This window comes from Ursus americanus, chromosome 26 (assembly GCF_024610735.1).
Source record: "Ursus americanus isolate L20-20 chromosome 26, mUrsAme1.1.p, whole genome shotgun sequence".
NCBI lineage: Eukaryota > Metazoa > Chordata > Mammalia > Carnivora > Ursidae > Ursus > Ursus americanus.
This window is the reverse complement of record NC_142152.1, coordinates 14,519,026-14,542,201: the sequence shown is the minus strand read 5'-3', so window position 1 is coordinate 14,542,201 and position 23,176 is coordinate 14,519,026. Positions and strand designations below refer to the sequence as shown.

Here is a 23,176-nt window from a genome sequence, read left to right as displayed (position 1 = left end):
TATTTTACAATTTTTGAATTAATTGTCATAATTTAAAAATTTATTTAAAGAAAGATTTCATGGGAAAATCCAGATTTCTTGTTCTCTTGAAAAATCAGACATACTGGCAACATTAAGCTGGCATCCCACAAAGCAGTAATTGGCAGGAACAGAGTATACGTGGCCCCTGTAGGCAGGGCACACTCTTTCCAATTTGTCACATTCCCCACTATTCCCTATTATTGCACCTGGCCTCTTTTAGCAGCCCTGATACCTAGCATGAGCATTTGAGGTTGCAACTCCTGCACTGTAAAAATCTACACCCCCAAAGAAGTAGAATGTAATGTCTGCCCTGGTGGCACTCCCTAAGTCATATATTCATCCATCTGTCTATCCATCCAACCATCTTCAAGTCAAACGTCCATCTTTTCACCCTGCCTATCTCAGCCACCCTCCCCACCTAGCTTAGCCATTCTCAAACTGACTGTACAGAGTCCCATCCACCATTTCTTGACCAATATCTATTCTTCTCCCACTCAGAAGGACAGCATCAGAGGATGGGAGATGATCTGTTGAGGAAAAGTTATGGCAGCTGTTATGGACTGAACTGTGCCCCGCCCCCCCGCTACTACCACCAAATTCATAGGTTGAAGTCTTAACCCCCAATATGACTGTGTTTGGAGATGTGCCTTTAAAGGGTGGCAATTTGGATTAAATGAGGTCATAAGAATAGGATCCTAATCCAAGAGGACTGGTGTCATAAGAAGAGGAAGAGACGCTAGGAGAGCACACATATGAAGGACCATGTGAGGACACAGTGAGAAGGGGCCCATCCGCAAATCATGGAGAGAGGCCTCGGGAGAAACCAAACTGACTGACACCTTGATCTTACCCTTCCAGTCTCTAGAACTGTGAGAAAATAAATTTCTGTTCTTTAAGCTATTCTGTGGTGTTCTGTGACGGCAGCCTTGGAAGACTAATACAGCAGGAAACTATCTTTCATGTGTCCCCCACCTACCCTGCCATCTCCTCAGCCCTCAGCCCTTTTCCCCTGCAAAGTTAATCACCTGACACCCAAAGCCATTTGGGCTAGTTACTCAGAGAAATCGTCAGCAATCCCAGTTAAGAAGGTCTGCTATCTCTCCAGTGGTGTAAACACAACCATTGGGATGGGCTGGAAGGGTAGGGGAGAGTGTGGGAAGATGCCACTAACGAATTCCGTCAAGTGAGATGCACTCAGGACATCTCGCTAAACCCCATGTACCTGAAAGAGGGAGACACTGCCCAAGTGCAGAGCATAAGGAGACTCTGCAGCTGAGATGTGGACGTGGAAAGTATTAGCAAAACCTAAAGTGGCTTAAGGAACACTGAGAGCCACAGGTTCGTCCAGCTAGTTGGCTGGTTTTAGCAAGCTGGGTTTTTCCTGGACAGTCTGAGTCCAGCTTAAAAAGTGATGGTCAGAATAATTACTGTAAAATTGGCTTCATCTTAAGGCTTCCTATGGGTTTCCTCCAGGTGTTCTGGTTAGAGAGGCTTATGTTATTAACACAAAGATAGGTGGTTGCTGATTAACCCCAGAAGGACCTAGAGGACTGGGAGAAAGCCAAACTGGCTTCTGCTCCATCTTTGCATCAGCTTTTAAGCTGTCAGAGTGGTAAGGACTGTGGAGTTGGACGGTGGAGTTGGAGAGACAGGCTGGACAAACCCCAGATGGGTTTTCAGATCACAGGGGACAGACAACGGCAATAGATTTCAACCTCAGATCCTAAATGGAATGAGCAGAGATCTGGAAGTAATCCAGAGGAACTGGCTCTAGAATCCCACAGCAGCAGGTTTAGAAACACCATCAGAACTACCTTTCCTGCCATCATAGGCTCCTAGGGAAACTGCAATTTTAGTCAGTAGATAGAAGTTTGAACAAGGTTTGATGAATGATTTAATCAGCACTGACATATCCAGAGCTCAGGAAAGGGCAGGGAAATCCAGGGTTGTTTAGACTTGCCTCTAATTCACTTCTAGCCTCATGTCCACGGAAAAGAATACAGATGCTGACATTTGAATATAGGTTTGGGGTTGGCCTTTTAACCAGCTGATGGGGTATAAAAGCCCAGTATCATCATTCAATTTCCCCCCAGTCCTCTCCTCGATGTGTGAATTCAGACAAAGCATAATTTCTCTGACTCAGATGAAACAGGGCAACACCACACAGGACCAGTCCTCTAAAAATATCAGGGAGATTTGTGAAAACTGCCAATGAAGAGCTTTGAGCATACTGGAAGAACACAACTGGCAAAGACCTTATCTACACAGACTCCTTCACTTGTCTTTCAAACCATATTTTGTAAGTAAATTGCTTGGGATTTGATATTCAAGACTCTGGGACCAGGGCTCTATAAGGCCTGAGGGTGGGGGCCTGGGGAAATGCAAAGGTCTGAGATGGGAACTAGGAATCCTTGCAGGGGTCAGAAAAAGCTCTGGGGGATTAGCAGAGCCAGACTATCTTCCTGCTGTGCTCCATCTGGGTCTCTTGATGGAAGTTTCTCATGCTTCTGCTGATGTTTGATTTTGGGGAAAGGGAAGCTGCTCCAAAGATTAGGAGAAAGAGGAAAGGTACTTGGGTCCCATGGTGGGAATGGGTTTTCTTTAGCTAAGAAAGGGTTTTATTTCCATTCCTCCTTCCACAACTTCCCCAATCTTTCTTATATTCTCAAATAAATTTTAAGAGCTCTTTCTTCCCACTCACTAGCCCAAACCCCCATGATTGTGCACTTCAACAGGGTGAGAAGCAGGATGCTGGATCAGGGGTTAGCAGATGAGCAGTAATGGGAGCCCAGGGTATGGCTGGAGATCAGGCCTACAGTGATGAGATGGGGGAGGAAGAAGCAAGAGAGAATGAGTACCTTTGCAGCAATCCATTAAGGGTTCAAAGAGCCCACTAGGGCCCCTCACATCCTCATCCCCTCATAAACCGTCTAAAAGAAGCTGCCTTGCCCCATCTTCTGCAACTTAGGCAGCCATGCTTGCCCACAGCTGACTGGCAGGCTAGTGACCAATGATGTTACCTGAGACAGAACAACAAGATGAGCCAATGAGATTGTCTCTTAGGAATTTTAACTAAGAATACCAAGGAAAAAAGCCAATGGGAACTGAAGTTGAGAGGCTGAGTTATATAAGGAGGAGCTCAAGAGCCCAGGGTGAGCCACATGCAAGCTGAAGTTTGAGTAAGCAGAAACTGCATCTATAGGGCCTGTCTGCTGGGACATGAGTACCTCAGGCAGAAATGCAGAGGGAAGCAGAGACTCAGAGACTCTGAGGTAATAAATCCCCAGGGCTGCCTCTGCTCCTAAAGGCTTTCCAATTCCAGGCCACTTATACTCTTAAAAATACCTGTTTCTTTTTACCTGAAGTAACTGAGACTTTTCTCAATGAAGAGAGCCCAACTATAACTAATAATTTGTACCAGTTCTGTGTAGGTAAGCTGAAACCAAATTATCTGAAGACATTTGTTTTGGGGAGAAGGAGTAGGCTGTTCCCTTAGCAAACACAGCTACTGCCATTGCTTACTTGGAAGCAATATGTGTACTTGAGATCAGGTTTTAGGCAGGAAATGGTGTGTCCTAATTTTTCCCTTCGTTCTTATGATGTCAGGGTAGGCCAAGACTATGTTTGAATCCTGAAGAAAGGAGGTCTTGGCATCTATAAAAAGTGGGCTGGTCTGTGAAAGCCAAGTCCTTTTTAAGTTACTAAGATCCAGGTCTACAAATCTCTTAGAAGGAAGCTTTAAACCATGACTTTTTACCTAGTTAAAAGGAGCAAAGAGGTGTGGCAGCCATGTTGGTTCACCAGTGGGATCTCGTGAATCATTTCGCATCTCCAATTTCAGGGCTTAGGAGGGCTAAACTGGAAGGAAAACTGAGAGCAGCTCTTGTCAATATGAGACCTCATCTATTATGTCCACAGCCTGTTGGAAATGTCCCCCGGCAAGGCTGCCATCAGCACTTGACTGAAAACACATGGAAACAGCCCACTCAGAGCAGGAATTCATTATTGGAAGAATAATAAGGGAAAGTTTTTTTTTTTCTTCCCCCTCCTCTCTCTCTCTCTCTCTTTTGGGAGAGCTGCTTTCTGGAAAAGTCACAGGGCTTAGAGGGAATTTGAATCATGTCTGGTAATAAGGGGAGGAATGGAGGAGAAAAGGCACGTTTCCAGAAGCACTTTCATACACAGCCTGATGGTTATGGGCAACTCAAAATTAGTTGTTCCATCTTAGATGTATTACTGAAATCAGGCCATGGCTCCCTTTAACCCCTTATCCTTTCCTAGAGTTATTAGTGTCTGATAGCTCCAAGGGAAAACTACCCAGAGTGAACTGGTTTTCTGTGGCTACTCCTCTCTTTCAAAATGGTTGCCTAGGGACTAAAATGGGCTATAAAACTATTTGGTCTTCTTTCCCCAACACTAGCCCAAGTCTTCAATATACACTGGGTGATCCAAGGGAAAGGTATGTGTAAGGCATGAGTATGAAAGAAGGAGGTATGTGCCAGCTCACTGGCTACAGCATTATATGGCAGACATTACAAGTGTTTACTAAATATCTAGCTCTCCTTCCCTTCCAAATGCAGGGGAGGTTTGTATTTCCCACCTCCTTGGAGCTGGGTGTGGATGCAGGACTGCTTGGCCATGAGAGCAGAAGTGATGTGTGTCAATTCTCGGGGGAAGCACTTATTGCCAGTGTACAGCCCTTCTCTCTCTTCCTCTACTGTGGCAACTGTGGAAGTACATGTTGATACTAAAATGGAATACTGAGTCATCATATGGAGGACAGCATCCCGGGAGAGTCTCTCAGACATGCAGACTTTAAGTCACTAAGATTTTGGGGGTTGTTTGTTTAGGCACCAAAACCAAGTCTGTCCTGACTTATGCTCACTATTGGTTGGTCTTCTCTCTTCCCAAATCTGTTTGGAGTTCTGGAGAACTTGTGCTCCATCTGAACACTGTGCTCACTGAAATTCAGAGAGGTAGGCAGTGTGCTTTCTCTCACACTTAGGATATTCTTTTGAGGATTGCAATGGGCTCCCTCCTTCCATTTGAGCAAAAGTGGAATTCTGTAGTAGAATAAAGAAAGCCCTTCCACAGCCATAGGACAAAAGTGATGGTGACAATATTGAAACCAAAGCTCAGAAAGAAATGACACTCCCAACTGGCTCCAACACCACACTTTTAACGTCAGAATCTATCTGATATTTTGGACTTTCTCTTGCCTTCATTCCCTGCTTCCCCCTTACCTAATCCTCATTCCCCAGCTCCAGAGTTCTCATTTGGCAATCCTGATTTTGCCAGATAATCTTCTAAATCCTGTCCCTGAGTAGTAACCTTGCTCACAACATACAACATACAAGACCCAATGCATAGAATTCAGCACTTCTGGGTTAGTTCAGAAATGTTTACTCTGTTGATAGGGATCAGTGCTAAATCCTTACTAGGACTGCAACACATCAACAGAGTAGCTCGGAGGTCAGCACAATTATGGAAACAAAGTTGGACTTTGAGAGATAAATGTATGTGCACACACAATCATAGAAAGAAATCAGCGAGTAGCATCCAAGGTCGATAGAAGATCCCTCACTAGCCTCTCATGGCAGGTACCAGTTTGGCAGCTTCTCAGCTCATGAATACCACCTGTGTCTTCTTTCTTGTGAACATTTCCTGGGGCAACTTTCCTGAGCACATCTCCTAATCTTTAGTCATGGTGGCAAGAGATGGAGGTAGTGATGGAGTCTCTACTAAACTCTTAGCACCACTGCCCAGACTTTCTGTAGCCACTCCTTCCAGTGCAAGATCAAACCACTAGTACTGCTGCTGGTGATTCTTAGAAAAATATTCACGGAGTTACTAGTATGTGCATAGTATTGTGCTGAGTACTTTAGTGAATTGAGGATGACGAGGAGAAGCTGTAACAGATATGAACAGAAATACTACATGGGTGAGGGGTGAGAGGGGAAGAAGTAAGACTGAGTGGGTTCCAATCTACCTTCCATCACTTTCTAGCAAGAGACTGAACTTTTGCCTCGTTGCTCATCTGCACAGGAGGAATGATGTGAAGTCCTACTTTGTGAGATTGTTAGGATTAGGTAAGCTTATGCATATGTAGTGTGTGTCAGACATGCAGCAACACTTAATAAATACTGGCAAGATGCAAAAACAGTACGTAGGTCCTATCCTGGCAGTGCGGTGTGTGGTGAAAAGCCCTGTTGGAACTGGGGATTGATTTGTCAGTCACTGGGTGCAGAGCATCATCTTAGGGTTTCCTAGGTCAAAAAAATAGGCTCAATAAGGGAGACATCTAATCCTTGCCATTTGGGATTGGGAGATGTCTTCCTTGTACCTTTCTCAGACACTGCTGAGTGCCCTGTTTTAATGTGCGAACTGTTTAGCTTTTCTTTCTTGGTGGGCAGTGAAAGTGGAGAGAGACCAAATAAAGAGTTGCAGAGAATAAAACATCATTCTCAACTTCTCAAATAGTCCCTTGATGTTTGAAATTAGTCAATTCATGTAGTAAGAACTGATAGAAAATGTACATTTAATCAGTCGCAAAAACTCAGTGTGGTTTTCACAAATGTTCTACTGAAGACCACAAGTTCCCAAAATGCATCTCACTCCAAGGGAGACAAATGACCGCAGTCTGGAAAGTCTGCCTCCCTGACCTCTTCCAGGTCTACCAAAATCCTTCCTGCCTTCCAATGCCCAACACATTGTTTGCTCTCCAGGAATACCTTCCCTGATTCACTCCAGCTGCATAAAATGGTCCTACTCTTGCTCTTGCAGCATGTGGCTTGGATGTACATCTATCATATCATTTTATTTTATTCTGTTTTATATTACAGTTAGTAGTATATGAGTCTTTTCTATTCCTCACATCTCGAGGATGGGATGCATATCCTGTTGTTGTGAGCTGCACCGCAGCATTTGGCACGTGCTCAACAAATACTGAGTTGTTAAAAGACTTAGTCATTCACTTGCTCTTCACTGATCCGTACCTACTCTGTGCACAGCTTTCTGCTGGGCACTGACAGGAAACATGAGATAGAATAGGACCTGACTGTAGCCTCCAGAGCATTTAAAAATCTCTGGAGGGGGAGTAGGTCCAAAGCTTCTATAGAAGGCAGCCTGGGGGTCACTAACAACTTGGGTAAGAGAGGTCCCCAGGCCAAAGGCTGGGAAGATCTGATGTCTGCCTTTGAAGGAGCTGAAGTCCCCAGGCCTTGCACTAAACCCAGTCTTGAGGTTTTGGTTGGAAACTTCATGGCAGTAGGAGGGCGTAGGCTGGGTGTTCTGCTGGAAACGACTAAATTACCCTATGGGTCACCAATTGGTTTATTTGCTAATTGACTGGCCCAGCTTTGGCCTTTAAATCTAAAGAAATCATTTCATCCTTTATTAAATACTGCATGAATCTCACTCTTTGTTCTGCAGGGCTATACACAATATCCTGTGAAACGTGAATTTACACCACAATAGTCGTGCCACTAATGACCTTCCAAATGCCACTAATGCCATGCATGTTCCGCTTCTCAGCTGGATCCGAACCTGTCAGCGAATTCTGAGCCCATCGACCTCCCTCTGACACAAGAGCAGACCCCCACACCCATGCCCGCCCCCAGCCTCCCCATCCTTCCATGATTTAATTTCTAAATCAGTTACTCTTTGGAGACCCCAATTCCTTTACACCCACTCTTTTTATATGGTGGACAATACTTTATTCGGAAATGTTCCCTCCTGTAATTACAAATCCTGTTAGTCATCCTCCTCCTCTCCCCAGGGGGATTGTGGGCTTTAATTAATTAACGTGGCTAACCCGCTTTGAGGTGCCTGGTTGAAAGGTGCTATATAAGTGCAAATTATTATTATTATGGCTGTTGACATCCCATGGCGGCAAAGCCTTCAGCCCCACGCATCTACAGACCTGAACAAAGGCTTCTTCATCCTCACCTTCCCTGCTAGGTCTGAGATGGCTGGCTCAATGGTATGGGGGCAAATCTGTTACCATCTCAACATCAATCAACTAATTAATCCCCATTATGTTGGCTTCCGTTTCCTTCTTCCAAGCAGCACCACCTTGTTTCATTTCACAAATCGTGCCCTTAGCAGCTCTAGACAACAGTCATAGTGTCCCTATGGCCTTTGCTGGCCTAAATGAGGGGGAAAAAAAAAGAGGGAGAGAAAAATAAGTTTGAAAAAAAAAAGTGTCATCACGAAATGCACTAACTTCTCACTAATAGTCTAAATAAAACTTTCCTTCCAGCTGTAGTCCCCTTACACACATACATACCTTTCTATTACCTAGGGAGCCAGCAGCCTCACAAACCAGAGACACCCAGAAACACAGCCTAGGTGTGGGGTAAGGTCCCACAGCCCTGGCTTGACTGCCGATAACTATGGACAAAAGCCCTTTCTGGGCTGGGTGGGAAGAGGTCATCCAGAGAAGTGGGAGCCCCTCTTCGGCTTCTTCCACTAGCTCCAGGTTTCCCCTGAGAAAGCCAGCTGCCATCTGTAGCAGGAAGCCCTCACAAAGACAGGGGACCATGATTAGACGTTTTGTGCTGCACCTAGCAAACCTCAGCCCTTAACAAATGCCCAGTACTTCCACTGTGATGGTAGCCATTGAAAGCAGCCCTGTGGGGAGACGTGGCCTCTCGAAGGGACGCTGCTGACCAAAATGCTCCTTACAAGGTTGTGCCTCAGACCCTTTGTTAGCGTGGACGTGGGTGAGCCTCAGGGGGTCATGTCTTCATCTGCCTCCATTTATTCTCCCTATTGAAGGGCTCCTTCAGGACATCGGTCAGTCTCTGTGGGAAGTGATTTGGAGGGCAACAAAAGAACTTGGGCCCTTTGGGGGGCCTTCAGAATTCAGTAAACATCTGGACACGGAAGGCCAGGTTCTCAAGCAGTCTAGCTGGGGAGACGTCAAAAGAAAGAAAAAGCCATGTGCGCAATGCAAGCTCTTAGTTCTGCGGTGACATTTGTTGAAGAAAAACCCAGCCGCCCCAGTAGGTGGATAGGAAGATTTTTCAAAAGCTCCTCTATTTGTCCGTGTTTGTGAGGGCAGAGTACTGTCTGTCAGTTCTTGCGGCATGTGTGAGGAAGTAGAAGTTTCGCATGGCTGGGGAGCAGCATGTGATGGACGTGCCGACTCTCTATGGACGATGAATAACCCACGGTTGCACAAGCCTGTCCTGGGAGTTGTTGTTAAACATTTCTGTTATCCCTGAGGTTTGGAAAACACTTTCTAGTCAAGGTGACTTGTTAGATTCTCATCATGAGCACATTTTAATTGACAAAAAAATGAAGTACTCAGGCTAAGGGATTTACATTTCATCACACGGTGAAATTCAGGATCTGAACTCTTGCCTCTTAATATTCCCTTTACTATTGAATCAATCCATTAGAACACATTAGTCAGCATGATTCAACATGAGTCACATGGCACTAATCAGCATTCCCCAGGGTTCCCAAATCTATCCTCAAACAGGGAAAGAAACTGGCCTCTATCAAGAGACAATGGAATGCCATTTTCATCAGGATTCAGGGGCTGACGTCCAGTTCAAACTACCCCCCCCCACACACTCTCAGGAACCTTCCTCAGTCATCCTAGTTGAAATGATTCTATTTCCTTTATCCATATCACATGGTTTGAGCCTCAGTAATAGGTGTCACAGTTTGCCTTTGATTAAACTTATTTTGTTTTTGAGCTAACTAGATTTTGAGCTACTACTAAAAGAGAGGGACCATTGTTCCACCCCTCTCCCCCAGGCTTATATTCCCTGAGCACCACAGTTTACAAACAATAGGTACCTCAACAAATACCTGCTGAACTAAACTCACTGAAATGGAGCTTAAATCATATTCCAGAAAGAACACCAAGTCCTTTTGGAAGAAGTTTTCAAAGAAAATCAACAACCTGAATTGATTTAACATCTTTTAGTATTATTACCTGGGCATTTTCACAAATGCAAATTGTTAGCTCTGCAAAGATAGCCAAATGGCTTCCAGGTTCTAAGAGTGTGGATCCAGTCTAAGTATAGTCCAGACCTTGGAATAAAGTTTTTTTCTATAACCTTATTCCAACTGACATTTTGTTCCATGTTTAAAAAAATGTGGAGACAGGAAAAAACATTTTGGGGGAAAAATGTGTTTAGTCTATGACTTTGGACCCAAATTCATACCCTGCTTTGTGCTATAAGCACAAGCAGCTCTTGTTCAAGTATATTTCTTATGTAGTGTATAATAGCAAAACACATACTAAAGTTTCGGTTTGAAAGAGATCCTGTTATTGGGTGGGGGACCAAGATTTTTGGTGCTGATCCTTGGTGGCATTACTGATTGTGATACCCTCCTTCTCTGCTCTAGACTCTACCAAAGAGGGTCCTGATAGCATTTTTAACATACAATATTTACAATACAATATTTATGTTGCATTTCAACATTAGGCTATGAGCCCAACCCTAGGGTCTGTACTACTGCACCCTGGGGTCTAATCTCTGCAACTGGGCTCCTCTGAAAGGGCTGTGTCACTGAATATTCATCTCCCCTTCTCTCTCATGGTAAAAGAACTCCCAAAACTTAGCTGGGCACATGGACACCCAGATAAAAAAAATTGCATTTTCCAGTCTTCTTCCCATACATCTACAGTCTGGCCAACATGATATAAGCAGAGAAAATGTGTGTAATTTCTGGTTAATATCCTTAAAAGAAGGAGGATGCCCTTTCCTCCCACCATCATTCTCTACCCAATACAAATTCTGCTACCTGGATGGAGGTCATGATGCTGAGCCACTGTGGACCATGACAATAAAGGCAACATCCTAGGCGTGATGGGGCAACAAGCTAAGAGTCTGGGTCCTCTGACAAACACGTGGGATGAGCTGCTATACTAGCTCTGGACTGTATTCCTCTGCAATGCTATGTGAAAAAGCAGTAAACCTCTACTTTATATGCTACTGTTAATTTAGATTGTGATTCCATCCAGCCAAAATTAAAACCCAGCTCAAGAACTTTCTTGAGGGATTGCTGACATTAGTGTGACTGATCCAGCTTAGTTTGGGATTTCAAGATTCAAGATTCAGGACAGGACTGGAATATCCCAACAGAGGCTCAGAGAGATAAGTTACCAGAGGGGCTGCCGTGATGGAAGATGAGAGGATCCAAACCCATTTCTAATTTAATAAAATCTTAGGAGCTCTGCAGCCCTGAAACGGGCTGCAAACGTAATTTTGAGGCAGTGAACACCACTTTGCCTTTCTGGAACTCAGTCTACTGACCTGAAAATAAGGGTGACGGACAAAACTAAAATCTCATTGGAAGTGTATATAGCTAACTTTGGGAGGAATTAAAGTTATTTTTGTCAACTAATCATGAAAGTATATGCATAAAGCACATGTGTTGTACAGAAGATCCCTCTAGAGACTATGGAAAGATTATACCCCAATGGCAGAGATAAAAGAGGCATCCATAAAGAATACAAAGAAGGCTGCCCATGGAAACATGACAACAAACTTATAATTACACACAGCTGCGTAGAAATTGGTCCACTACCTCCAGAGGAAGTTTAAATTGGTAAAAATCCTTGGAAAGCAACTTGGGAATATACAGTAAAGATTAAAATGTGCATACCCTCTGACCAGTCATTCCACTTTTTCTATATACCTACAGAAACCCTCACACCAGCATACCAAGCAGCACATGCAACAGAATTCACTAAGTTAACAAATGATTGAAATTTCCATCAACAGGGAAATGGATAATGTGGTACATTCATACAATGAATATGGATACCTCATTAAAGTGAAAGAACATAGTCTATGTGTATCAATGCGGATAAATTATAAAAACACAACATGAAGTGACAAAAACAAGTTGTGGAATAGATGTGTACAATAAACCATTTATGCAAAGTTGGAATGTACTCAAAACAAATCATTATATTATGTGTGGGTTCACACACATGTAGAAAAGTTCTTCAGCACGAGGATAAGGATGTATATCAAACCCTGGAGAATTTTTACTTCTGTGGAAGAGTGTGAGGTAGGGAAGGGATGGACTGGGATAGGTACAAAGGAGTTTTTTATTTTGTCAAGTTTTATTCCTTTAATAAAAAATGATCTGAAGCAAATGTGACAAAATTTTAACATTTACTAATTCTGGGTGTTCAAGTCATAGGCTTTATTATATTCTGTCCTGTTCTGTATGTTAAAAAAAAAAAAATATATATATATAATTTTTCCCCCCCACACACACACTGAAAACAAAATCTCTCTTTGAAGCTAATAGCCAGTGTAAAAGAAGTAAACAAAGCAGAGGGTTGTTGTGAGGAGATGTCACAGAGGCACGGATGTGAAGTAAATGTCAAAGAAGAGGAGAACTGGCAGAAGGGCATCCTTCCTCATTTTCCCTGGGGAAGCTCCTCCCTGACAGGCAGGCAGGAGCCACAGAGGACAACGCTTTGGCTTTCCCCAGCTTTCTGAGGCTGCAGGGGTACCTGGCAGCCAAGGGACAATGTGACAGACCTGCTCTGACCTCTTCTGTGTGACCTCTGGGAGAGGAGTTCACTCTCTCTGCTCCATTGAATCCCAGGGCTCTCTGCCCAGGCTCCCACAAGAATGCCAGGCTATGCCAGGTGTGGGGGCTGTATTTACCAAGCAGACCTCCATACCTGGATGGAAATGGATTGAGAATCTTCTGGGTCACTTTGAGTCCACCAGGCAGAAAACATTTAGATGGGTTACTAATTCCAACTGAAATCTGATGAACTTAGATGGTGGTATTTGGGGGAAAAGAATTTTTCAATAAATCATCCAGTTGGCTCAGTGACTAAGAAAATGGGTGGAAGAATCTAACCTGACTTCGTGACAAGGGAACAAATAGAGGAGATTAATGCCTCTCCCAATAAGCTTCAAAAGGCGATCAAACAACCATTCTTGATTTTACAAGAAAGATGAGGTACATAGCTTTCCAGCTCTTAAGAAAAATCATTCTTTCCTTGTTTTCTGGTTTCTCCTGAGTCCCTGTATTAGGTGGTTGGAAAAACAGGAAACTAGCTTCATTTGCAGAGTCTTCTCTGGACCCACCTCAGGGTGCCCTGGGCTCCCCTGAGTTTCCCCAGCTCCATCCCAAGACTTATGCCGCTCATTCAGACTTAAACTAGCAGAGGACAGCACCAGAATCCAAATTCAACCTGTCATACCTAATTTTAATTTTTTAAAAAACAACATAAAAACCACAATTTGGTCCTACCAAGAAACTAAGCCATTATCTTCTGTCCTTAACAACCTGGCTCTTGTTTTTCAAATGCTCCCTAGATTCTTGAGGAAATGGAGAGTAAGGAGGAGCCCCTGCTGACCTGGCCTCTTCACTCTCTCTGGCCAGTCCCCTTCCTTACCAAGTTGACAGGCCTCCTCTGCCATGAGGCCAGGACGTAGGCCAGGCTCTCTCTCTCTCCCAGAGAGAGCCTGGCCTTGGGGTTTCCCAAGGCCTCCTGCAGCATCAGCAACACAGCCTGTCTGTTTTCAATTACAGAATCTTCATCTTTATTTCTGGCCTGACACAGAGGTCCAGAGGTCCCAGCTGCGTTCTAAGGGGCACAACGTTTGGGGCTTGTTGGGGGAAACAAAGAACACAACCAGAGCAGAATACGGGTCAAGTTGGAGTTCACTATAAATGCTCCCTTCCCTTCTGCGGCCATGCGGTTTTGTGGGCCTGCTCCATTAAGCTGATTCCCAAAGCCAGCTCCTGCTTTTCCCTCTCCCTACATTCCCGCACTCCTTAGCGTCACTCTGAGCCAGCCAAAACTCTAAGGTTTTCTACCCAGTGGGCGCTGGGGCTTTCGTGGTGAACTCTGGGGACAAAAGGAGAAAAGGATTCATGGAGCTACCCCCACACCCTCCACCTTTCCCACCTCAGTTGCACAAAAGGGCTGTCTCTCCCTCTGCCAGGACCTGGCCCCTCTCAGAGTCTGAACCATCAGCAAGCTGGTGGCTGTGAGCTTCTAGTCCTTTGGGGCCAAGTATTTCCAGGGTGTTGAGCCCAACCACGAGGGCAGGATCTGGACAAGCGCAGGACACACAAAGAAGATGCAAGCAGCACAGCATTACCATGGTAATGGCCTGAGCCAGGCAGCTTCCTGAAAATACCAGGAGGGTGGATTTTCTTTTACTTTTTCTTTTCTTTCTTTCTTTCTTTCTTTCTTTCTTTCTTTCTTTCTTTCTTTCTTTCTTTCTTTCTTTCTTTCTTTCTCTTTTCTTGCCTTTCTTTCTTTCTTTCTTTCTTTCTTTCTTTCTTTCTTTCTTTCTTTCTTTCTTCTTCTTCTTCTTCTTCTTCTTCTTCTTCTTCTTCTTCTTCTTTTCTTTCTTTCTTTCTTTCTTTCTTTCTTTCTTTCTTTCTTTCTTTCTTTCTTTCTTTCTTTCTTTCTTTCTTTCTTTCTTTCTTCTTTCCTTCTTTCTCCCCCCCCTCCCCTTTTTGCAAAAGGAGAATAGTTCCGCTTTCTATTTTACGACAACAATAGCACGGACCGGCTCCCTCAAGTATTTCAAAAAGCAGCCTGAGAAATCTCTAACCAGGCCCCTCAGTCTCTCTGGCCTGCCGCTGCATTGTTCCTCCCGTCCCAGGGAACAAAGGGGCAGGAAGGGTATAAGGCCCCCAATAGCCGGCTCTTCTTAGCATCCTAATCCTTGAGAACTGGTGAGGGGCATGGCCTGCGGAGCTGGGAAATCGAATTTTGGCCTCACCTTTTATTCCTAGCCTCTGCTTCTGCACACAGGAGCACTTCAGGTATTATAAAACCTCCTGGTTAGCAGGCCGGTAGGAACCTTGGACTTGCTAAGGGGATACAAGGCACTGAGGGATCATTCCCACATTCACTAACCCCCGGGAAAAAGGGTAGCCTGTATGAATTGTTTCTTCGCACCACTCCAGACTGGCTCCATTACAGATACTGAACATCCAGCCCCAAGGGGTTGGGCTGGCAATTTCTTTTTTAGTCAGTACTGGGGGAGCTGCCTCACTCTTCCAGCCCTTCCCCTCTCTGTCTCTCTGCCCCTCAGACATGGATTGCTTTGCCCCCCCCCCCCCCGCCAATTGCCCAGCACTAGGTACCAACCAACCTCCATGCCAACTTGGGCTATCATGCCAGAGCCACCCCTCACACAAGGAAAGCTTGGTTTGGCTGCTGGTATCTTTCCAGGGTTACCATCCAAGAATCAAAGGTTTCTTCGCCTTAAACCTGGGGGAATTGTGCAGGTGGTGTTTTTTTTTTTGTTTTTGATGTTTTCTGTTTGTTTTTGTTTTGTTTTTAGCTCAGTCATCTGGTAAGAGTTGGGGGGGGATAAACTTTTATGTTCTGGTGCGTGGAGATATCAAGATACAACTGTACTGAGCTAAATGATAAGAAGTACGCCACCTCCTAGGAGAATCAGATAAGCCAAAGGGTTAAGGCCGTTAGAGGTCCCCCAGGCCATTAGAGGTCACCCAGGCCAATGACGACAGTCCGAGTAAGAAAAACATTTTGCACTGCATATACACAAATTCATAATACACACACAGTCACACAAGAAATATTTCATGAAACAGTGCAATACGTGTGATGTAATCTGATATTTTCTATTCTCCTCTACTTCATTTTTTAAAATTCTGGTTGTGACTCATCAATTTCACTTCATGACCCACCAGTGGGTTGCAACACAGTTTGCAAAGTGCTGAATCAAGGTCAACATTGTCGTTTTCAAGCTGATAAAACTAGGGTGACAGATATTTTTCTCAAGATCACACCTGAGCTGGAACAGAAATCCACGGGGTCTCTCCACTAAAGGAGGGATCTCCATTTTTCTCAGGTTTGGAGCTTTTTGTTTTCCCGGAGTCTTGGGAGCACACAGCTATTGGGGAGGGGGTGCCCAGAGGTTTGTATTCAGTGGCGTTCCTGCCAGGGGCAGAAGGATTCTGCTGCCTCAGAAAACCTTACAGAGGGAGGTGTAGCTGGGACAGTAGGGTGAAGAAAAAGCCTCAAAAGCAACCAGGTGAGGCACTGTGGTCTCCCAGACATTTCTATTTACTGCCTGGGGCTCCTGCATCATTGGACACCTCCCTGAATTTTTCTCTTTCCTGGACACACAGCTATAGGTCAGCCTCCTTTAGTAATCCACCTTCTCCTTGGTTTTCTGGCTTTTTCTAATAGTTTCTGCAGATACTTAATCTCTACCAATTCATTTTATTTCTAGCCTCTAATTTTTCTCCACAACTTCCTATATCCTGTCAAAATCATGTTCTTAGCAATGAGTGTCAGAGAGGCAACTCTGTGAATCTTGTTCTCACAAATATTATTCCTAAAAGTTATCCAGATTAGGTTAGGCTTAGAAATGCTATTTACCAAAAGGCCCAGTGATCAAGATCAAGGCTCTCGATACAAGCCATCTGGGCAGAACTGCCTCTTTGCCTCCTGAAATTCCCTCGTAATCTTCCATAGAATTTCTTAAAATCTTCATCTAAATTTGCTACTTAGTCCATTTCTAATCTTTTAAGAAAGCCTCTAAAAATGAAGAGCCAAAAGCCACACCGTGTCCTGGGTAAATAAAAGTTCAGCTTTCTGATTGCTTATTAGTTATACACCCTTAGAGAGTATGTAACAAAGGGGCCTGCTGTTTGCTTTGCTTAATCTGGTCTTAAAATCTCTGCTTCTTTGTCAGAAAACAACATTTGCAATTGTAAAAAAAATATTTACCAAGGAACTTGGATAGCATAAGTCAAAGGCTAAGAGCCAAAGGTCAGTGGTTCTTACCCCAAATTTCCCTGGACCTGAGTCCCTGCTGTGGGGCTCGGCTGCACCCAACAAACAAGCTGCTTTCCGGGTCCATGAAGCAGCGGACTTCTTAGAAGGGGAAGGAAAGGGAAGGCTGCAGCCTGTTCCTCAGTCCAAAGCACGAACACTCCGGCCTGCCCCGCAAAACTCCTGCTAGATCTTTTCAATGAAATGTGTCTCCATGGGAATATAGTAAGGACTCGCCGTTTCATAAACCTGGGAAAAGTACTCAATTTACAAAAATCCTGAAGGGCAGATATTCCTCCCATCAACAGCAATGCCAATAAGCTCCCCTGGTGTTCAGGCCAGATGTTCACCTGTGCATTCTGTGGGGAGGGCCTCCTGCCTGACAGTGGGGGACAGATGTGGATCCGAGCACTTCGGTGGGGACCATTCTCAACCTACAAAGCAGCTTTGGACATCTGGCTCTGTGGAGTAAGTTCAATGGTGTCTGAATTTCCCTCTCATGTCATTATTTTCTGCAGTCACCAGAAGATCCAGCATCTGGGAACCACCGCTCTAAATCAGGGAGTTCTAGGCTGTAGCCTGGGGGCACTCTACCATGAGTCAGAACTCCATCCCTCCTGAGTCCCAGGCCCATTTCACCAGAGCAGGTCAGCAAGGCCTGGTCCCAGTCAGGACTTGGGTAAAGGGACCAGAAAGAGGCCGAGGATGTAGTGCTCATGGAGCCCTGACCAAGTGCCCCACTGGCAGCCAGACCAGATGGTTTTGCAGGCCTTCCACACTGGTGTCAGAGGCTTACGTCCCGCTTCCTCACTCCATAGGGTCTGTGAAGAGACCTGGGGGGTGGCAGTTCCTAGACTGGAGCCTTAACCCTCATTCTTTGTCGTACTCTGTTAGGAAATTCTACAGTTCTCCCTCAGCCCCACCTCCACCTTCTGTGAAGTTCTTGCCACCATTGCCAATCTCTTCCATCTCATCAGGATAAATATCATAGACAAACTCATCTTGGCCTTTGATTCTGTCCTGAAGTAGTTTCTATCAGGAGCATAGCACTAATTATCACCAGCCATAGGCAGCACTGAGCGCAATCAGCTTAAAGAAATGGCTTAATCCAAGGATCTTACCTTTGAAGAACCAGGCCTTCCTTCTTGATGGTGTAGGCAAATGAAGTGAAGGGAGCCAGAGGGGACTTGGCGATGAGAATCTGCACATAAAACATATTTTCCCGGGGTTGGTCAAAGGGGAGATCAGAGATAAACCTCTATTGACTCCCCTTCCCACTTCGAGACAAAGTGGGAACATGTGACTATAAGCCATAAAGTTTATTTAAAAAAATTATTTTAGAACCAAATGAGTATTATTCCTTCCATCAGCTGGTCACTTAGGAAAGCTATACATTTATCACAACTATTCTGCCACTGAATACCATACTCTTTAGCCGGTTCTTCTAGAAATGTTTCATTATTTTATTTCACATGCTCAAATACCTACCTTTCTGGCCAAAGACAAACCTAAACTGATTCTCTAATCGTATTCATAAATTTAGCTATTTTGCTAAAAAGAAATTCAAAACTACCCTCAAAAGATAAAGATTTACCTTTATTATAAATATTCAAAATAACTCAGTAAAAGCAAAGCTATGATTAATTTGCTTTCTTGGCCCCAACTTTCACCAAGTCTGTATTCACACCATTTGCCATGTGACCACATTTCCTCTTACTTAGGGTGTGGGTGTTTCCCATGGTCCTGGACCATGGTTTTGGCCATGTAACTTGCTTTCCTAATAGGTTCTTTGCCTAGGCTTCGAGAAGCCTCCCATATCTTCACTTGCTCTCTTATGTTTCTGCTAACTGCCAGGGAAAAACACATCCACACTAACCTGCTCTCTCAGAAGGAGACTGAGAGACATCTGGAGCAGTGCTGGCCAGCCAGCCCCAGTCTAAAGAGCTGACCCCCAGGAGACCCACATACCCATTAGTTAAATGCTTATTATTGCATGCCTCTGAGATTTTGGTGTGGTTGTCATGAAGCATCATTGCAGCAAGAGCTGACTGATATACCAGGCAATACAAAATATCAAAAATATTTTGAGCAGTGGCATTCTTTTAACAAAATCCCTACTTTAAAAGGGATAGCCATTTGGTCATTAAAAAAATGATTACCATTAACAACTATTACCATACTTCATATGGTTCCACAGAAGCTCTAAGGACCGGTGGATTATTTGTTATAACAATTCTCTTGAAGGAAGATGAAAATCAGTTTCCTGCTTTACAAAGTAACATAGTCAAAGATAGTGACAGTTTAGTACAGAGCCACTTAGGTAATCAGGGAGGCAAGAGAGAAGGAAGAAGTACTTTCAAATAACCAAAAGGCTTACATGTAATATCTCAGTTTATCTCGGTTCAACAAACATTTACTGACTGTCAACTATGAGAAACAGTGGTATAATGTGGTGGAAAGATCACAGGCTGTAGTCACAGAATTTGAATCTTGGTTCTTCCACTAATCAGCTTGGTGCCTATGGCAAGGCCTGAAATTTTCCCCTCATAGCCACTCTCCCTTCTTCTTTGTAGTTAATAACTCCCCAGGTTTCAACATTTCTTTGCCTCTTTTGCAACTGGGTGTGGCCATGTGACCAAGCTTTGACTAAGAGACGGTGAGTGCAAGTGACAAGCAGCACTTCCAGTATTTTGAAAACTTATGTTTTCACTAAATAATGATGTGCTCTCCATTTTCCCTTTCCCTCTTCCCAAGGGCAGGGAGGAACCAGCTTCAACCCCATGGAGGTGGACATCCTGGGAGATAATGAAGCAACACAGGAGAAGGGAGTAGGGTGACCTCATAAAGCATCCATGCTTCTTACATGGGGTCACCTGCCCATCTCAAGATAGAGCCACCTGTCTGAACCACTGAATTCCCAATAGTTTTGTTACTATGGTGTATATAGCCTGAATTCTAACAAATACTGCAGCTCTGCACAACCTAACCTTTTGGATTCTCAATTTCCTCACATGTAAAATGGGGATAACATCACGCACCTAAATGGGATTACTGTGAGGATTAAATTAAATATATAAAATTTCTGTCATTGGGTCAAACTATCAAAAACATTTCCAAACAACTCATCACATATGCTTCCCAAGTGCTTCCCTTGATTCTCACTCATCAAAAACAAAAATACTTTACTTTTAAAGGATTCAACTCAAATTAAATCTCAATTTTTACTACGGCTCCAAAGTTATCTAGATAAACTTGCTCATCATCCTTAGAACCAATGAGTAGATGGTACAGGCGGGCATTTGCATCTTCATGTCCAAAACATGTCACCTGGAAATTAGACAGAACCTTTCTGGCAAAGATAGTTTAGGGATGGTTCCTTGTGAAGTTTACAGATGGCCCTTGGTAGAAGAACAGTGCAACAGAAGAGAGGATGGTGCTTCTCGAACTTTAATGTGAGTGTGAATCATCTACAGGTCTTGCTGACATGCAGTTTCTCATTCAGTATGGTTTTAGTGGGGCCTGAGAATCTGCATTTCTAGCAAGCTCCTAGGAGATGCTGATGCTGTGCTCCATAGTCCACATTTGGAGCAGCTGGGTTCCAGGAAATTAGCCTGACTGAAGAATGTAAGACAAAGAAGCAAGAGGCAGGAGACCTGGAGCCAATTAGAAAGCTACTGTGATAACTCAGGGATGAGATGACAAGGGCCTCAACCACAGCTGTGTCAGAAAGAATGGGAAAAAAGGAAATGGAGAAAAGAAATAGAAATCCTTTAGATCAAAGAGCAATAGAAATAAACTAAACATATCCAAAACTTCAGATCTTTATTGTCTGCATGAAGCAACTGGACATGAAACCAAAAGGATATAAATAAATAAAGTATCATACTATATTTTTGAAAATTGTATTACCCTTTTTATTTGATAGATTGCAAAACTGAGACTCAGGGGGAGAAAAGGAGGTGATATTCCAATGCAACACAACAAATGGGATCTAAGCCTCAGCCTCCAGCTCAGTGGTGCTGCCTCCATCATTTGAATGCTTCCACTCCCAGCAAGCACAATGCTCACTGTGAGTAAGCCAGGAGGGCCTCACCTGGAGAGACCTCACACCTGGAAGGACCTCCCTTCCAGGGATTCACAGGGTTCGGACAGGTCATTGATTAATGTCCTGTTCTTCCTGAGCAGGGTTTAAAATGGGTTATCAAAAGATGATTTGTATGCAGTTAGAAAGAGGAAGTGCTCAGTTATGTCAGATGAATCCCACTTCCTTTTTTTGGGAAGAACTTCCAGATTAATAGATGAGAGAGCTACCACCAACATGAAATATCTGATTTTCAGCAAAAAACGCAACAAATTCTCAATGTCCTTCTGCATCAAGTGAAGACAAGTTGGGCTGGATGCTAATATCATTAAGTGGATTTGTAAGTGAGAAGATGATCAGTTGCAACCTCTAGTAGAAGGTACCTGATTCTAGCCTTGGTCCTGTCAATGTTCCACATTCTTACTGACCTGGATAAGGACACTGATGTATTCAACCACATCCATACAACAGATATGGGATCCACCAGGAAACAAAACTTACAAAAACTGCCACCCTAATGGAGCTTACATTCCAAAGGAAGAAAAAGATAATAAACAAAATGAGTAGGCAGAATATATGGTATATTAGATGATTATGCATGCTGTGGAGGGAAAAAAAGCAGAGAAAGAATATAAGAAGTATATTAGATCACAGAAAAGGGTCAATTTTAAATAGAGTACTAGGAGAAGACCTTACTAAAAAAGGTGACATTTGGATTTGTGGATCACATAATTAAATCCACTGATGGGATGCTGAATATGGTAAGAGAAGACAAAAAACTTAGGGGTGCCCGAGTGGCCCAGTCCTTTAAGCATCTGCCTTTGGCTCAGGTCCTGATCCCAGGGTCCAGAATAGAGCCCTGTGTCAGGCTCTCTGCTCAGCAGGGAGTCTGCTTCTCCCTGTCCCTCTCCTCTCCCCAGCCCCCTGCTTGTGCTTGCAAGCGTGCGCTCTCTCTCAAATAAATAAATTAAACCTAAAAAAAAAAAAAAGAAGTTGTTATACTGGATTAGATAATCATAATATCAAAACAAATCTCAGTTTGGTTAGAAGGTTTGTTCTATTTTAGAATGAAATTTTATTGAAACATGTGTAAGGCCTTGCCCTTGAGGACAGAGGACCAACTACTGGTTACAGAATGGAGGACATGAGATTTAGCATTCAGAAAATGGATTAGGAGGGCTAGTTAACTACAGTTCAGTGTGAGTTGGTTGCGGGATGTGGTTCACAAAAATCTAGTGTGGTCTCAGGTTGTATCAGTGGAGACGCAGTATCTGGAACAAGAGAAGTGATGGTCCTTTTCTTCTCATTCAGCAAACCATACTGGGTGCAATGTGTTTGGATCAGAGCCTAAATTCCAAAGGGAAACTGACAAAAAAGAGAATAACTGGAGGAGAACCATCAAGTGGTTAAACACGCAAAGCAACCCGTGACCACAAACACTTCAATGCAAACATGATGTTAAGAGGTCTGGGGTGAAGGTGCATATTGCTCTTAATATGGGCTTTCTTTCTTTCTTTTTTTTTAATACGAGTTTTCTAATCTGAAGATTCCGTAGTATTATATAGTAGAGAGGGGGAGTGTAAATTTGTTTTCTAGCCCAACAGAGTTCAGAGAAAAAGTGATGCTTGCCATGTATCTTTGTGAATGCATATAGTCTTCCCTTTTGAAGACTTGAATGAATATCCCATGCCCTTGTGCCTTTCTGCCTTTCAAACTACAAATTATCCTTTTCTAAAGCAAACAACCCTCCCTAGCAGATAATTTGGACTGTTCTGTTTCAGATGTTCAGTCATCCCATAAATTCGGGGTGTTCTAATCATTGTCTGACTTGTGCTGTTGTCAAGTATCATTCCACCTTCTTCAATAATGACCTACAGGGAGGGTCGGGCTGCTTAATAAAACTCCAGGGCCCTAATGAAAAATTTTTATCATACTCAACCCTGTGTGCAATCGTGAAGTTGGCTTTAGAATCCTCTGAGCGTTCATAGAAATATGTAGTTGGGCAAGAATGAATGCAGACACTGTGGCTTAGAAAGCCCAAGGCCCCACAAGGCAGGTGTGCGCTATTGTGAGCTTTTATCCCCCCTGTGAATAGCCAGGTTGTTTTTTCTTGAATGTTTCCTTCATATCAGACTATTTCAGCTTTATACTGTAATGAATATATTTTCTCCTCTCTTCACCTATCCTTGCAAGCAAAGTGGTCATCAATATTTTAAAATTCTTTGGAGGAGCATTTAAGGTATAGGTGTGCTGGGTCCCAAATCCCACTACTATCTGGAGTTAATTTCCATTACTCGTTCCACCCA

The 23,176-nt window shown here is 43.7% G+C and overlaps 1 protein-coding gene across 11 annotated transcripts in view; it reads right to left on the bottom strand.

The window, feature by feature from the left end:
* Positions 1-23,176, bottom strand: part of RAD51B (RAD51 paralog B) — a 695,021-nt gene that overhangs the window by 125,684 nt on the left and 546,161 nt on the right. For 9 of the 11 annotated variants that reach the window (XM_087856049.1, XM_087856053.1, XM_087856047.1 and 6 more), the window contains one exon: positions 17,911-17,990. In XM_087856049.1, the coding sequence (XP_087712175.1) occupies positions 17,911-17,990 (80 nt within the window). Of the gene's footprint in view, positions 1-7,661; positions 8,169-16,801; positions 17,039-17,910; positions 17,991-23,176 lie in introns of those variants that run through there. The other 2 variants (XM_045807967.2, XM_087856054.1) reach the window with 2 other exon arrangements.